The sequence below is a fragment of the Panulirus ornatus genome, chromosome 58, assembly GCF_036320965.1.
Source record: "Panulirus ornatus isolate Po-2019 chromosome 58, ASM3632096v1, whole genome shotgun sequence".
NCBI classification, from domain to species: Eukaryota; Metazoa; Arthropoda; class Malacostraca; order Decapoda; family Palinuridae; genus Panulirus; species Panulirus ornatus.
In genome coordinates this window covers 25,999,879-26,017,947 of record NC_092281.1, presented here as the reverse complement: position 1 = coordinate 26,017,947, position 18,069 = coordinate 25,999,879, and the positions used below count along the sequence as shown (strand labels likewise).

The 18,069-nt window shown below is 40.3% G+C and overlaps 1 protein-coding gene across 3 annotated transcripts in view; it reads right to left on the bottom strand.

The window, feature by feature from the left end:
- LOC139766683 (glutaminase kidney isoform, mitochondrial-like) overlaps positions 1-16,091 on the bottom strand; it is a 440,343-nt gene extending 424,252 nt beyond the window's left edge. For 2 of the 3 annotated variants that reach the window (XM_071695597.1, XM_071695598.1), the window contains exon 1: positions 15,509-16,091. In XM_071695597.1, coding sequence (XP_071551698.1) covers positions 15,509-15,706 — 198 coding nt within the window. In that variant the 5' untranslated portion in view covers positions 15,707-16,091. The remainder of the gene's footprint in view (positions 1-15,508) is intronic. The other variant, XM_071695599.1, reaches the window with a different exon arrangement.
- Between the last annotated feature and the right edge of the window lie 1,978 nt (positions 16,092-18,069).

Sequence of the window (18,069 nt, the reverse complement as noted above, 5' to 3'; positions counted from 1 at the left end):
TGTGAACATCATCAGTAATAACCCAGCCACTGTGAACATCATCAGTAATAACCCAGCCACTGTGAACATCATCAGTAATAACCCAGCCACTGTGAACATCATCAGTAATAACCCAGCCACTGTGAACATCATCAGTAATAACCCAGCCACTGTGAACATCATCAGTAATAACCCAGCCACTGTGAACATCATCAGTAATACCCCAGCCACTGTGAACATCATCAGTAATAACCCAGCCACTGTGAACATCATCAGTAATACCCCAGCCACTGTCAAGATCATCAGAAATCGGCAGATTGCCATCCGTGTTTATGTACACTTTGTTCCCCCGACCGAGTCCTAATACTTTTACTATCTGCATTTTCTCTCTATGTATTTTCAGCATTTGGGTGCAGCTGCTTCAATAATACGTTAATCAATACTACTATTCTAATCATTATTATCTTTATCAATAGTACTATCATTATCATTATCATCACTAACTGATTCACATATGTACAATTTCGGAGAGAGAGAGAGAGAGAGAGAGAGAGAGAGAGAGAGAGAGAGAGAGAGAGAGAGAGAGGGGGGGGGGGGAGACTATGATGCTGAGAGCAGAAGGGCTGGCGCGATCGGCGTCGCAGGTCTGCCTACATTGTGATGCTGACTCATGACCCAGCACGTATCACACCACCCAGTGAGGCAAGTAGCAGGAGGGAAGAAATTAGGAAAGAAAAATGAGGGAACAGAAGCAGGAAGTAGGATGGAAGCAGGGCATCGGAAGTAAAAAGCAGGTTAATATCAGGTTGACACAAAAATAAATAGACTAAAAGCATGATAAAGGCAAGCCTAGACACACCGTAAAAAGCAATATATATATATATATATATATATATATATATATATATATATATATATATATATATATATATATATATATATATATGACCATGGCTTAAAGCTGCCAATACCAGAAACAAGCGAGAACAAAAACAATGTCTAAGACGGCGAGCTGATCTAGATGCGACAATGTGAAGCTAAGACAAGAGCCCCCCTTGCCCGCCTCCTCCCCTCCCCAGCACAGCCGTGCGGGCAGGAGACACACACACACACACACCTGAGAATCAATAGTGTCGGCACCACTACCGGCCGGCACTGCTCGCAGATCATTACCTGGCGCTGCACCTGGTTAGGCCACTTGGATAAGCGTTCATTCAATATCATATGCTGGTCTGATATCCCTCCTGAAGGTCTAATAACGTGAGATACATCACACAGGATAATCAGTGCGAATCTACCCCTTGAGCAAGACGGAACCACCCCTGTGTATGAAGGCCTGGCCCTTCCACTTGACCCTAAGGATAAATGTAAAAAGGCCAGATCGCTAGAATCAAAGGCCTTCAACTGCAACAAACTTCGACAATGGACAGCAAAGCTTCAGGTTAACTAGAGACCATACAAAGATCTTTAGAGTGCCTAAATAAACTACACTATTACCGTACTAGAGTCTTCAGGAAATATCCGAGTGTTAGTAATAACATCAAAAAACCAATATATAAGAAATATCAGTGTTAGTAATAACATCAAAAGAAACCATTATACAAAAATATCACGTAAGTGAGGATAAAGTTTCGCATTACAACCTCCCCACAATCATGAATAATTCAGCCTACTTGGTATCGTAAAAATCAGTCTTTAGTTGACGAAAGACTCCCGAAATTTAACAGACCTCTCACCAAGGCAATCAACATCTATTCAGAGGCTCATTCAAGCCAGCCAAGTGTCTAGAATATATTTCCCGTACGGTAAAGTTTAGTACAGTCACAGCGTCGTGAATGCGATTAGCGCTCAAAGGAATTATCACACCGCTTAAGGTACACGAACCTCTTCTACAGCAAACCTGTAATCGCATAATCATGATAGCAAGAACATACAAAACTTACGATACCCGATGATTAAAATACTCACCGATATCCGATGATCAAATTATACACCGATATCCGGTGGTTAAGTTGTACACCGATATCCGAGGGTTAAATTAAACAATCTCAAAGTGACTGTTGTCAAGACAGTTGCAGTTACGAACGACTGCGCTTTTAACATGTCATATAATTATTCGGGAAACGTAAAAAATATTCTTTTCATTATGAATCATCAAAATTAAGCGAGTGACTTAAGACTGTCCACACTCACTTCTTAAACAGAGAGGAGAGAACCCTAAAATAACCATTATGATACACAGTGAAAAGCTGAAGCAATGGTAAATGGTGCAATGCAAGCGTTTTTTTTTTTTTATTATATAAAACTTTTTCAGCTCGTGTTTTGATCAACAGCAGCTTAGTCATATCTCCAGCATGCAGATGGTGATGAAAAAGTAGGCAGCTGTGCAGCTTTCTCAATGATACATTGTGTGATGCACCCAAAGCTGGAGTGTATAGTTCTGCCTGATCAGCTGTGCAAAGTCAATTCTATCTTACCTAACAAAGTCGCTTGGAATATTCAGAGGATTAAAATATGTACACATCTTCAGCCTGTAAAACATGCAAAACAGCAGCAGAGAGAAATATACCGTACAACTGGAAATGTCAAAAGTGGCTACTAAACCCCAAGACTATTAATATAAGTGAGCGGTGCGATCAGTGTGATAAATGGCTGGCTGGACAGAAAAGAAGGTTCAGCCGTGCTGGACGAGGCTCTCACGTCTATATATTACTGTACCTGCGGAGACCACGCCTCACTGCTGCTGCCGCTACTGGACTGGGAAGAAAAAAATGAGAAAAAGGTAAGACTAACTGTGCATTCATATGACCAAGACATCAAAATGGTAAGACTTTTTATATGCATTTATCAACGAACTAAGTGAACAGAAAAACAAGGTGCTCTTACATTGCGATCGGAATTTCCTTGACCAAAAGTTCACCTTCAGGTTAAAGGTAATTTTGGCAAGATTAGGTCTAGATTCTGCTGTTACAAAATTCTTGAACATCCCGATCGTGCTATTCATATATTTTTTTTTAGGCTGGTGCCGTATAAAACGCACGGAACAATATCCACATCCTACCTAGGCATTAATATTGACCTCCAAAATCTTATAGTATTCTTACATTTTACACATCTATTCATTCACAACCAGCCGCTAATCATGTGATAACAATTCGCTGATCTTTAGGACGAATATATATATATATATATATATATATATATATATATATATATATATATATATATATATATAATATATATATATATATATATATATATATATATATATATATATATATATAATATATATATATATATATATATATATATATATATATATATATATATATATATATATATATATATCACATCGAGCCTCACCGCCACATAGTAATTCTAAAAACCTTTGCTGTATCGTGGTCAGTGGCATTAACCCTATAAAAAGGCGTCACAGTCCAATATCGACTATTTCTATTTCTTTTTGATCGAGCGCAACCTCAAACATTTCTAAAGATCACACGGTCAAAGTTGATTCTAGGGCTTCCGTTTTAACGAACAATTAAGTAAATATCATTTGCGTAAAACAACCTCAAAGGAACAAAGCTTAAGTCAGTCAACACTAATATAAGCAATCAATGCGACTGGTTAATAACATAACGGAGCAAAAGACCGGAAATTAATTAATACGTAACTGAAAACAAATTATTTCCTCAAATTTTAATGGATGTTTCGACCAATGAACTATTTGTCTCAAACTCATTATGGTGTTAACCTAACCTCAACGAACTCGTAACCTTTGTCCCACCTACACACACACACACACACACACACACACACACACACACATACACACACACACACCCACACACACACAAACACACGGTAGCCTATCTCAAACCATCTGAAAGGGGACGTCTTTCACACTGCACACACGCATCCAACCTCTGATTACAACTGAATATAATTCAACAGAATTACAGACACTGAAGCTAAACGATAAGGTAAGTGCTATGACAAGAAATTAAAAATACATATGAGATAGATATGAAAAGAATGATATGGGAAACACATGAAATTCCCTCCTCTTACATACAGACACACAATTGCTTCTCCTCACACAACTACCATTAACCGTAGCGCTTGAAAAACACAGCAAACCAAGATGTGAGCGCTCGAACCTTACGAAAGGTTCACTTCAGTCAACAGAAATATAGTCTCCATTAAATGACAGCGTTCCCCAACTTTTTCCACCAGCTCTTCTTTTAAAGCCAGAAGTCCACCTCACCTCGTCGTCATGTACCTTCCTCACCTTACTTGACCATGTTCTACATTACGTTCAGCTGTCTTTCCTAGCCCGACCGAATTCGCTTACCTGTACTGATCAAGGTTACATGAATCCAATTTACATTTTTTCCCGCTTATTTCTTTTCAACTATAATTACAAGTATAGTTATGCAAGCAAATGAATGTCAAAGAGTTCATTTTTTTACGCCTGTTCGTCATTCCTAACTTATATTAGGGGAGAATCAGGAACACAAGCCTTTCAGAGAAATCTTACACGGGGCTGTAATACTGTCTTCCCTCCCGCATCAGGCCCACATCCATTAGCACCAGTCCCAATCCCCAAACGGTTCGTTCCACACGATCCTGAAACGGTTCATTCCACGCGCGCGCTATTTGTTCCTTCGTCGCAAGACTCTCCCGAGGATTCTGTGTCAGCTATCCCATTAACACCCGTCAGCTCATGTCGGGAGTCTTCCATTCTCAACTGTGCGCGGCACCAGAAGGCATGAGGCGCCAAAAGAATGAACAGGGAAATGTTACAAATGATCACTTTTTTTTTGCTTTTAAAGTTGGAGGTTTCAATCACGGACGAACGTTCACATCATGGCTGGGCCTTAACTGAAATAGACAGAGGTTAATGAGAAGGAAAAATAAGAGACAAGAGAAAGCATCTATGATCTGAAAAACCTGTCTGTTCGCATGTTCCAGGTCATATTTACTGGTAAAGACATGATAGGGGTAGAGAGTTCCAAAGCTTCGAGGTGTAGGGTACGAAACAGTTAATAAAACGGCCAACCCCTGAGTTGCCAATAGCCATACTATAATCATGTGACGCAACTGCTTGCCGAGAAGTGCCTACTAGCAGCCACTTCTCAGGAGCAAAAACTAAAGTAATATCTATAGACGAGGGAATGTGAACCAACACTGCGGCGAAGGGCAAGTGGGTCAAGGTTAGAAGCTAGCCTGAAAAAGTTGAATAAGTCGGACCGCTTCGACTCACCTCTGTCAAGTATGGATGCAGAGCTAGAACCACCCCAGAGGTGAAAACAGCACTCCATACAAGGACGAATCAACTTTATGTATACGCGGAGGAACTGTTCGGAAGAAATCTCGACATCTAAACAGGACACCTAGTTTCTCCAAGGCAGATTTAGTTATTTCCGTAATATGGGGTTTGCAAGACCGATTGGATGATATAGCATTACAAAATATGTTCATTAGGTTGAGAGGTGAAAGTATAGAACCTTCAAAGGAGAGACCAGAGTTGAGAGGAATTTTCTATAGAGAAATAGGCAGAATCCGGTTCTTGGAAGCATTAAACTCAACCAGATTTCGTCTACCCCACTGAGATATCCTGTCTAAGTCTGAGTTTACTGAAGATGTTGTTTCGAGAGGAGTGAGAGAAGGGGCATCTGGTTATTTGTAGAACAAAAGGAAATCGTTGATAAAAAGGAGGAAAAGTGCAGGGGACAGGACAGAACCTTGAGGGACATCGTTGATGTTAAAGGGGGAAATGCTGATCCATCAACAACCACAGAGAGAGATCTGCCAAAGAGGAAGCAAAGGAGGAGCAAAATGAGGGAGGGAAGCCAAAAGAAAGGAGCTTAGAGAGGAGACTCTGAACCCACATTCTGTCAAAAGCTTTGGATATATCAAGGGCAACTACATAGGATTTCCCAAAATCTCTCAGGAATGATGACCAGACATTAGTAAGTTAGGAAAGAATATTACCAGTGAATCTCGCCTTACGGAAGCCATACTGGTGATCAGAGAGAAAGATTCAAAATGTCTGAGGATATGGGAGTTGAGGAGGGATTCAAATACTCTGGAAAGGGTAGATGTCAAAACAACAGGACGATAGTATGAGGGGTTTGAACGGCAACTCTTCTTCTTAGGGATGGAATGTTCCAACGCAAGCTTTCAAGGAGGAAACGTTCTAGTTTTTAAACATCCGGAACATACGAACAAGCACTTGAGCAAGTTCAGAGGCACACTCTTTCAATACAATGGGATGGATGCCATAGAGACCATAAGCCTTGCTTGTGTTCAAAGAGATAAGTGCTTTTCAGACAGTTCGAAAAGAGATTACGTGGAGAGGCATAGGTTTTGTTAGAGGAAGATCAGATACTGAAGCAATGTTAAGAGTCATCCAAGGCGGAGTTATAGAGGAGAAACGAGAACCAGAGATGCTTTGTCTACGGGAAAGACAGCTACGGTACCGTCAGAACGGAAGAGAGTTTCCGATCTCGATATACATGATCCCTTGTTTGGATGGCCACAGAACACGAACGGTTGAACCATGGACTGGAAGAAGAGGTCGTCTTGGAAAAAGAAGGGATAAATGCTTCCATCCCCGTAACAACTTCATGCGTTTGGCGGAGACAAGTGTAAACACATAAGTGACAGTACTTTACCTAAGGAAAGTAAGAAATTAATTTTCGTGTTATTCCAGTCAGGTGTGTTGAGGTGCCATTATTTGGTTTTAGAAAGAACTGCTGGAGGGAAGGGTGCCGTTAAAACAGATAAATTTATGAGAGTGTGGTCATAAGAACCAATTGGGGACGACATTGTTTAGCTGCAGGGCGAGGAATTAGAGTTGAAAAACAGATCCGGAATATTTAGGAGTGGTCACAGCAGTCAGGAATATGTGTGGGGTGGGTGACAATTTGTTCTAAATCACTGCATATATAGTCGAAGAAAGGTCTAAAATGTGAAGAATTGGGAGATTAAGTAGGTGAAACAAAGGAAAAACGTGGTAGCTGGAAGACAAACCTTGAGTGAAATAACATCAAAGTTTGGGTACTCAAGATCCTCGAAGCGTGCAAGAGGTGTGTTGATGTTGGAATAAGCACAGACAACCCCTTTGAACCGGAATCGTGAGTGATTATAGTTGGATATGAGAAAGGGGCTAATGATAACACTAAACAATTAGGTCTCTAAGGGAAGTAAGATATCAGGAGAGGTACTTAAGAGATGGTGTTAACAGAGAAGTGACTACAGAGACCACGAATGCTTATACAGTAAAAAAAAAAAAAAAAATGCACTCCATCAAAGACGGAAATGTTGTGGGAGGGGCCGGTACTACTACTGTCTGATCCCTTCCTCTCACTAGCACTAGAATCAGTCGGGGACCATGAGCCCTGGGTTTGTTGGAATCTATCATGACTGCATTTACAACTGTGCAGACAGGAATGATAACAGGTACATGAGCATATCCCTGTCTACAGAATTCGCTGCTCAAAAGATCGTGTATTACAAAAGCAACCAAACAGAATTCATTCATTAAAATTCAGAGGTTACCACCACATAACTGTAACGTTATAAATACTTATCTTACTCCTCATGGTATACTTCAGCTACCAACTGGCGCTATAAAGCTGAAATTTACGGAAGCTACGCTAATACAATGGCAAATTTATGCCTATCACGCTGTGATAAACTATAACAAACCCCTTGCCAATAGTTACATCCGACAAATTCCTAAAAGATGAGCGCGCATCCCAAGGCAAAACATAACACCCAACTTTCATGTTTATCACTGCTTCCCTCTTACGTAGTCAGTTGTTGCTAAGCTTATCATAGTTTTAATCTTACAAAAATGTCTCATAACTGCTGTTGTAGGCTGTACAAGTAGAACAATAGGAAAAAATAATTCTCTGCTGTCCTGCCGAATTCCGTGTTGCTTCGTTAAATGCCATTAGGCGTGAAGATAGGAAAACTTGATCTCAGGAACTTACATCAAATGCACTTATACGAGAGCAATTCATTTCTCCTTAAATTTCATTCTTTAACTAGCCACAATTTTCATTTCGGTATTACCATCCTAGTTTCTTAAAGAAACTTCTCTATACTTAAAGCGAAATTGGTAAAGAGAAACCGCATTAAAACTTTCTAAAAATATTCTATAAAAACATATCCTTAACATCCAATTACATATCAAAATATGAGCAATCAATTCAAAGCATGGGCTAAATCTCACCTTTGGCTTGATAACGCAAAACTTACTCTCCATTGATACACAGAAGTAAAAGCAGCCCTGAACATGACCCAAGAGTAGTCATAAGCCTCTAACGACTTCTGCGTTGTCGTAGACTCCTTGGTGAATACACTTGGCATAGCTATTCTGTCACATCCTTCCATGTTATCAGTGATCTTATATGGATGTGACAATCCCTCGCCACTTTTTTCGTATCAACTTCGATTGGTAGCGCATATACTGATGTTTACGTGCCTTAATTTACTTCATTTATGCGAATTTCTTGATCAAAGCGAAAGTCAATATATCGAGAATCCAAAGACAAAACGCGTTTACATTGCATATTTTGCCTCAGGGCGCGTGCGCATATCGTTTAGTTCCCTGTGTTACATCACGTGACAATGAGGTTTATAAGAGAGCTTATCACGATAATAATCATGGAACAAGTTCTTGAACTTCTTTCAGCTTGACAACGATTCTTTCGTGTGATGCCCTGGGAGAGTCTCTACAAGTTACACCTAAAATACAGACTACTATGACTTAAAACATTGTTATAAATAGGAAACTAACTCCTTTTACGTCCGACTGATTTGAAGCATTAAAATCGACTGAAACAATGGACTAATGTAAGTTATGTCTGAAGAGCCTATAATCATTGAGTTACAGATAAAGTTCAGGATCCACACAATGGCTGAACCGATTCATCTACGTTACGGAATGAGAACGAATTCGTCTGCCGACTCTCCTTTTCGGCTGCACAGTCGACTGATCTATTCAAAGTAAGACAGTACAAAGGATCAATTCCTGAAAAACCACCGGAAATCGGATTACTGTAAAGTATGTGCACCTACTCGAAGCTGTGTGAACTTATCAGGAACAAGATCAGTGAAGTACGTAGCAGCGTCCAAGACAAGAGAACTTAATCTTATCTCGTGCGTCGCCTGTCATAAGTGTGAGGGACTGCATCTATCTATCTCTATTATGTAACGCCATGGAGAAAAAAAATGATTTAAGACGTACGGAGAGCGTAACTTCATCTCTCTCTCTCTCTCTCTCTCTCTCTCTCTCTCTCTCTCTCTCTCTCTCTCTCTCTCTCTCTCTCTCTCACACACACACACACACACACACAACGTTGGTACGACAGCCACCTTGGAGTCGGGAGGGTCAGCAAACCCTGCCCTCTGAAAACAAAAGATCTAGAACTTCCAAGGTGGATCTGTATGAAAAGAAAACGGTCATTTACTGATTCCACATAGTGACAAAAAAATTTTTGGCTTTTGTTAGAGCTTTTACTGCCCTAGTCGCTACAAGAAAACAAGAGCTCATGGGCATAAAACTGCCTGAAAGTCTTGGAGGTGCAGCACTACAGCTGCCGGGAGGACCCGTCCCTCCCTACCTTCACACTGCTCTTCATTAGCGTTATGACTGATGACTGTTACTACTGACACACACAACGGCCGATTAAGATTTCGCGTCCCCAGAGGTAGGACGAAATTAACTTTGGTATATTTCGACTACATATCTCTGCTGCAGAAGGAAGCGAGTTATACAAAAGTTTTATTGAACTGAAGAGAAGAAATCACATACTTTCGCCTAACTAGCAGATTCGGGGCCTCTCTGCCTTCGTCTCCTCGTCCCAGTGGTATGACCTTTAATATAACCGCTCACCCCGTCATTTTTCCTCTTCATACCTTATCTATTGCGGGCACAACCTTTTCGTTGAACTCTGCCTTCGTCTCCTCGTCCCAGTGGTATGACCTATAATATAACCGCTCACCCCGTCATTTTTCCTCTTCGTACCTTATCTATTGCGGGCACAACCTTTTCGTTAACACTAACAAAATTTCCCAAAAATATCATCCAACCAGTCAGCAATTTTTATTCTGCCAAGGAAATGGACGATTACTGCCACTGGGTTATAGGGGTTAGTCATCTTGCGTCTGAGAACTTTCTTGGCATGTCTACAAAGACACATGACCGGCTTTATTCACATGTAATAAAAACAATATTTTCCCAAAAACATACCACCCCATTACCTAATAATTTCTATCCTCCCAAGGAAAAGGATGAATATACTGGCAACTATGTATGGCAACACTCCCGGTGCATCTTCTGACATCAGGCAAAGCCTTCCCTAACGATCGACTTCTCTGACCAGCGACTGCGTGTTAATGAATGTTAAATTTGGAACAACTATTCTATAAAACAACGGAAGCTACGAAAACCTTAGCCAGCGGCCGAGACGTAAAAGTCAAAATATACCAACGTCAATGTTGCTGCGTGCAGCAACTGTGCACGAGAAACGACTACTCGTTACACAACCGTCAGGAATAGCCATTAAGAATAGCACGAGATTCTTTACCATTTCATGCGTACAAAATGATATACGAGATTTCAAATTTTACTTGTCGTGGCTAGTCTAAAATGAGATGCTGCGCTTATACCTTTCTTACGCAAAACGCTTTTAAAATATTCTAAAAACAACCATTGCATATTTTCAAAAGAAATTCAAAAAGTATCATTTGAATTTAATCTAGTTTTCCTTGAGGAGCACACTACGATGAATGATTATGTCGACACCGGTCTGTGTACGTAACCTAATACAATCACATAAGTACTGCCTGCATAGCCTTTGTTTAATTATTAGCCTGAAATATTATCCCTTCAATTGGTCTAGCATATTCATTGTAGATATCTCCAGACGATTTACTGCTGCCAGTTGGTGACACAGAACTTCACATTTCGCAAACATTAGTTCAATTAAATGGCTTCCTCTAATGTGAACAATTACACTCAATAAAATAAACTGCCAGTGGTTCATGAAGTGTGTGGAGGAAAAATGTACACCCGCCTCTGACACATCCTTGGTTTTATCATTCATATACTTTCCACATAAGAAATTGAAGCAAAATAGGAGAAACCAGAATACACTCGATACACTCGAAGGACACTGGCGAAACACTACGCCCATTTCTGACCTAAAATTCACACAACGAAAACTTTTATTTCATTCCATAAACGCTTGAGAACAGCTACAAATTAAAGCAAACACCAACTCCGATCTTTCATAGTCATGACGACTAACATGTCAGGGTCAAACTCTGTACTTGTCCTAATATCAGTCAGAAAGTTTTGTACAATCACAATGAATGGGACTCGTCCGTGAAGAGGAACCCCGAGATCATTCAGCACTGGATATCCGGCACAGTTGTTTACCTTAACTCTCAAAATGTTTAAAAATATAAAACGATAATAAACTATCTGGTATATTGTATAGTTATAATATATCTATAAACATAAAACTAACCTAAGGTTACAGGATAAACACCAAACGTGACATTGCACAATATATGAAAAGAAAGCATAGATGCAGAAACTCTACAAATGATAGACATGATCATCATGTCCTTCAGTCACATGCTGGGTCTACTGGCTCATGGTACACCAGACAATACCCATAGCATCAGACACTATCTATGATCACATCTTACACTACAGCGTGGGGGCCCCATCTCTACTGTGCTGCGACAGAACATGCAGGGGAGGGGGTCTATACTAAACAGCATCTTTACGCTATACAAACCACAGCCGACTTTCAGACAACAGAAAAACTCTCTACGCCAATGATGTAATATTTGCAATTAATACAGCATGGAAAGAAGACTCTTGCTACGTGTAACGAGCATCGTGGGCATACCAGTACATAAAACATGATGCAACACCTCATGTACAGCTGATAATATATTTACAAAATGAGGTACACCTGAAGATTGCACTCCTTCCAAGTTTTTTTTTATTTCTCTCTTCTAAGACTAGGTTAAGCTTTACTAGGTTTGGTTCGTACCTTAACCTGACGAATCCTAACCTAGCCAAGCAAACTTGGGGAGGAAGGGGGAGAAGTGATCAAGTGATCCCACAATGGTTTTCATCCAACATACAGCACTGCACTACCCTTATATGCCATATCCTGACCTACATCCACCTAAACTGCCCTGCCACTGAAACATCAAAACTTTAGTAACAAGCCATTATTACTTTGACCTACTTTACCACCTGCAATCTATCAATCACTCTGATTTACTTCACTCATGCAAGCTATCACTTATCCGCTTTCGCAATCATTTAACTTACCCAGACGAAAAAAACAGGGAGGCTTCTACTCCCCACTTTGAAGGAAAAGTAATTTTCAATATTTTTTTCTAATGAGTATTATTTGCTAAACTGTCATCTAAAAGGGTTAGGAGTCATCTTGAGACTAATCAAAGGCATTATTACCGTTTCGGACATCCAACAAATTTTGCTTATTGATTTGGCTGAAATTATTTCATCAATGGTTTTTGATGTCTTTAAATTGATTCTGACTTACATTTCTATCGCAAACAGGTGCATATCTGAAACTGCAATATTACCCAATCAAATAATAACAATGTCTCTCATCATCATCATTGCTACATGAAATATATATATATATATAAATATATATATATATATATATATATATATATATATATATATGAATAAAGTGTATATGAACGCGCACCTTCATAGAACATACAAACCTCCAACATCTAGGATCGAACCTGGGACCCCTTGTGCAAGAGGCAGGCATGCTAACCGCTAGGCTAAGGGACTGTACAATAGGAAACAACTATTCGAAATACTAAGTACTCGAATACCCTTCGTCTCACAATGGTGAGCAACGGGGTCTATCGGTTGTTTCCGAACAGAACACATAGCCAGCTGATAGCGTTTTACATCCTGGCTGTTGGAGGTTTGTATGTATATATATATATATATATATATATATATATATATATATATATATATATATATATATATATCAGCTTAGATGGAGATCTTACCACAGGCATTCACTTACCCACCCTCGGAACATGACAATCACACAAATCTCTCCCCCCCCCCCAGCCTATCCTAGTCATACGCTCCACCCTTCCTGCTTTGTAAACCATTCTTTTTATCATTTTAAACCACTCTTCTGCCCATACGCTCTTTCAAACCATCGTCAATCATAGTGACTTACACTTTTAAAATGTAACTTTGACTTGCCTTTCAAATCACCATTTCCTGTTATACTCTGACCTTAGCCTACACTATCAAGACAACGATGTCTGCAATACCTTTCCCCTGCACTCTATCATCCTGAACTACTTCACCCATGAAAATCATCTCCATATTGCAACCCTTTGCTTCTATCGACAAATCTTACTCCTGTTATTCATTAACTCTACCAACCTCCTTCCTCTAACCTATAAACCCCCCAACCTATCTAACCACTACAGCCTATCAAACCTACCTACCTACCCCCCTCACCCTTATAATCCAATGACTCTAGTTACCTAAACCCCTTGTCTAACCCATCACTTCCAAAAGACACTGGTCAACAAATTCTCATCGCAGCTGGTGGTGTACGTGATGCAGATTTGGACACCGATTTCAAAAACGCAATCCGTTTTTTCTTGTATCACGTCTATCTTTCACGAGAGATTTGGTAATGCCGAAAGATAAAGCTGAACTTTTAGCACCTCGTCTAAAAGAAAAATGTCTGCTCAAGAAGGACGCTCACATTAACTTATTTCAGGAAAAGTCAGACTCTTACTTCTCATGTTTCCGTGGATGGGCCGCTTTATTCCTGCCATCACACTAACGCATCATTCCACTGCTTATCCCTAGAGCATGATCCCTCTCAATGGCGCTTGTTCATCAACTCATCTACGAGAAGTCTGAAGGCAGTGCTGCTCCACAATGGGAACAAGAAACCATCCGTTCCTGTAGGATATCTAGTGCACATGAAAGTGCCATAAAATACAAAAAAATTACAACTGGAAAATATGTGGGGTAAGTAATCGGCATGCTGATGAGAATGCATGCAGTCAGGATTCATAAAAAAAAAAAATGGTTTTTATGCCTCTGTGACAGTCGAGCAACTTTCATGCATTATATGGGAGTCGGACTGGCCTCAACAATAATATGAGCCAGGAATTTCAAGTGTACAGGATACGCCTCTGGTTGATCCACAAAATGTTCTTCCCTCGCTCTTGTACATAAAGCATGGTCTCATGGAGCAATTTGTGAGAACACTAGCCAAGAGAAACTCGAAAGGATTCGAGTATGTGAAGGAAAAATCTCCGAAGATCACTGAGGCCAAGCTGAAAGAAGGCATCTCCGTCTGTCCTTAGATACAGAACTCCTGAAAGACCACAATTCCAGCACACATCTAGATGACTTAGAGCCAGAGGCCTGGAACTCTTTCGGTTGGCTAGGTGAAAATTTCTTGGGGAACAAGATCTCTAGATTTGAATTCAGGCCGCGTGAAAAGACCTCTGAAATCCTATGCTGCTATGGGATGTAGGATGTCACTCAAAGTGAATTTCCTCCATTCACATCTGGACGTTTTTGCGAAGAACCTTGAAACGGTATCAGACGAACATGGAGGGAGCTTCCATGAAGACGTCAGCGTGATGGAGCATCGAAACCAGGGTTTCTGGATTGAGAGAATACTTGCAGATCACTGTTGAATGTTATACAGGGACGAACCTGAGTTACAGCACTATTGGAGGTCCAAAACTCAGTGCTTTTAGCTTTTGAAGAGCGCCATAGAAGATAAAAATCTCAATGTTTATAGCTTGTCTTTCTGGATAGTATCTTCTTTGTATATTTGTATACCTTCTACCTACGAATACTGAATTTCTGCAACACAAAGTTCGAACTGGTACAAATCTTATCATTTTAACTTCCCCTATGCATAATGCACTACAGTTGAAGTGAAAACGCGTATCCGTAGAAAATGAGGCGAGGTGTACTGAAACGGACTAAAAATTCGTAATCTGCATCGGAAATAGGTTTAGAAAAGTTACACTACCTCCTTGATGAGAGAAAAAAGTTCAATTTTGTTGACCAGTGTAATTTATCCCTTCATCCCATTAATTTCATTTACTGTGCTTAAAACCTTGCCCCTGCAATCCATCATTTCCTTTCATTCACTGTAACACAACATTCTTCAACCACCAATCAACCATCCAACTGTTGTTAGTGCATTGTTTACAGAAAATGGCTATGTGATGAGGGTGAGCAAGATTACCTGGATGAACCACTGAGTGGGGGTATCTAAGAGAAGTGTTTGTAGAATGATGTGTACTTCAGACATACCATAAATGCCAAAAAAACTTTATACGTAACAAACATGCCGGCCGCACAGATGCCTCACAAGCCGTCAAGGTAGTGCTGCAGACGGCGTGCAGGACGCGGGATCTAACTACAATAACTTACTCTAGAGGTAAAGAGGTTGCGGGATGCAGAACCAGTGGCAGCGACAGCAGGGAACCCCACAGTTCTCGTTTTCAGAACAAAAGGCATGCACTGTTGATAGGCGCGGACAGGGGTGGTGTGAGCGTGCCTGAGAGCATAGCTTAAACGAAGCCAGCCCAGAGGTATTCCCCTCATAACGGTTCGACCAACCTGATCCATGATGTGCGGGCGTGGGAAGGGGTGCGTGGGAGAGGGGAGGCCTAGATAGGCCTACGCCGGTACCCTTGTTGGGATACCTGGAGGGAAGCTTAGTAGGAAATGACTGTTAGTGCCCTTACAGGAGGTCAGTCTTGTTAAGCGACACTACGAACCGTTCGCAGAGTCTCGTTGGTATCAGATTATGATACTTTGGCAGGCAAAGAGAACTTACAGTACAAGCAAGGATATTTTTGTATAACTTGGTATTCTCTACAGTGTCAGATGATAAAAGTTTTTCTCGCCCTCTGGACTTTGCCTAAAAATCACAATGAAACGCAAACTTGATCTTCCCGTATGACAACTAAAGAAGGCAAGTGAGAGCTGTACAACGGAGCGATGTTAACACCACCTCGCACACGCAAGAGTAACTGAGATTACAGCCCCGGCGGCCAGCCACATATCGCGCAGACGGACTAGACGTTTCCTTCAGTTGCCAAGTCGCAATAGAAAGGTAACTATATTTTTCTACTTTCCAGCCTGTCATGGATTTTCTCATGTATGATTTCGGATGCATATACAGTATTCCTTTGGATTCTTACCTATTCCAATGAATGGTCACAATTCAATAGTACAAAAACATACATATGCTGGCATTTGAAAATGACCTTAACCCAAACTCTTGTACTGCATTTGTGTAGGTGAGTTTGATATCTTCTAGTAAGGGATTTTCGTAATAAGTAATGAAAACGGAAATAAAGAATCTTCATATGTGTAAAGAGAACTGCATAAGTTATAGATTGATGTATCGCTTAACATTATTCCAAAATTCATGTCATTACAATTAATGACAACTGTTTAAATTCCAATGTTCTCCTTAGATTTAACTTCCATTTGTCGTCAAAAAATTCAATAATTGTACTGCAGCTTCACTGGACGACATATTTGCCTCTAAAGAAAAGGAAATCATTATTCAAAACGAAACGACACCACACTGTATCAACATGACACGTCTAACAAGCGAAACTCAAACTTCTTTCGTTTAATCCCTCGAATTGCTTGGCACAGACCATACTCAGACAACTTGAGAACATAAGCAAATTAGAAAAAAAATCTCAAATAATATTAGCGGTAAATAACATTACAGACAGACACGACTAACGAGTGTGAAGCTACAGCAAAAGAAAAGACAGATGACCTCTGAACTTAGTCTCCCACAAGCTATATACACAGATGAATCCCAACACAAACCACTGTGGTAGCAGCTGGTTGCAAGGTTTTTCAATAACCTGGAATTCAAGTTCAATAATTAGGCATCCTCGCTCTAACGGAATTATTTGCCATCTGTAAAGCCTTTAGATGTTAGAAATAATTTAGTATGATCGTTTAATTGTAAATGAATCTTTTTCCCCATTAACTTCAGTCAACTAGCTTCACTATGATTGCAATATGCTTTTATCTGTAGCACGACACATGAATAACAATAATTACTCTGGGCTCCCATCCATATTGTGGTCAGAATGCGTGATACAGCGGATGAACGAGCGAAAATTTCTGCCTTGAGGGATGAAGTTAATTACCACCTGGGTTTACCTGCAAGCGGCCTTATTACCATCATTCAGAAAAGACATTAATAAAAATCTTTTAGACTGTGGTATGTTGTACATTCTTCCATAGTCTGTTCGTCTCCTGACTGATTTTCTTCTTGCTTTCATACCTTACTCCTCTTTCCCGTCCACCCCTACCTCTCATAGCACTTTTGCCATCATGGACCTCCATTGAGTATCAGTTAACTTTCCTAACCACGATTCATTCATGAGCTGCCCAGGGTCGAGCAAGAATTCAAGTAGTGACACTTGTTCCACAGTCAACCCAGCTGTTCATCCACCCTTAAACACACACACACACACACATATTATATATATATATATATATATATATATATATATATATATATATATATATTTTTTTTTTTTTTCTTTTTTTGCTTTGTTGCTGTCTCCCGCGTTAGTGAGGTAGCGTAAGGAAACAGACGAAAGAATGGCCCAACCCACCCACATACACGTCCACACACGCACATATACATACCTATGCATCTCAACATATACATATATATATATATATACACACACACAGACATATACATATATACACATGTACATAATTCATACTGTCTGCCTTTATTCATTCCCATCGCCACCCCGTCACACATGGAATAACAACCCCCTCCCCCCCCCCTCATGTGCACGACGTAGCGCTTGGAAAAGACAACAAAGGCCACATTCGTTCACACTCAGTCTCTAGCTGTCATGTAAAATGCACCGAATCCACAGCTCCCTTTCCACATCCAGGCCCCACAAAACTTTCCATGGTTTACCCCAGACACT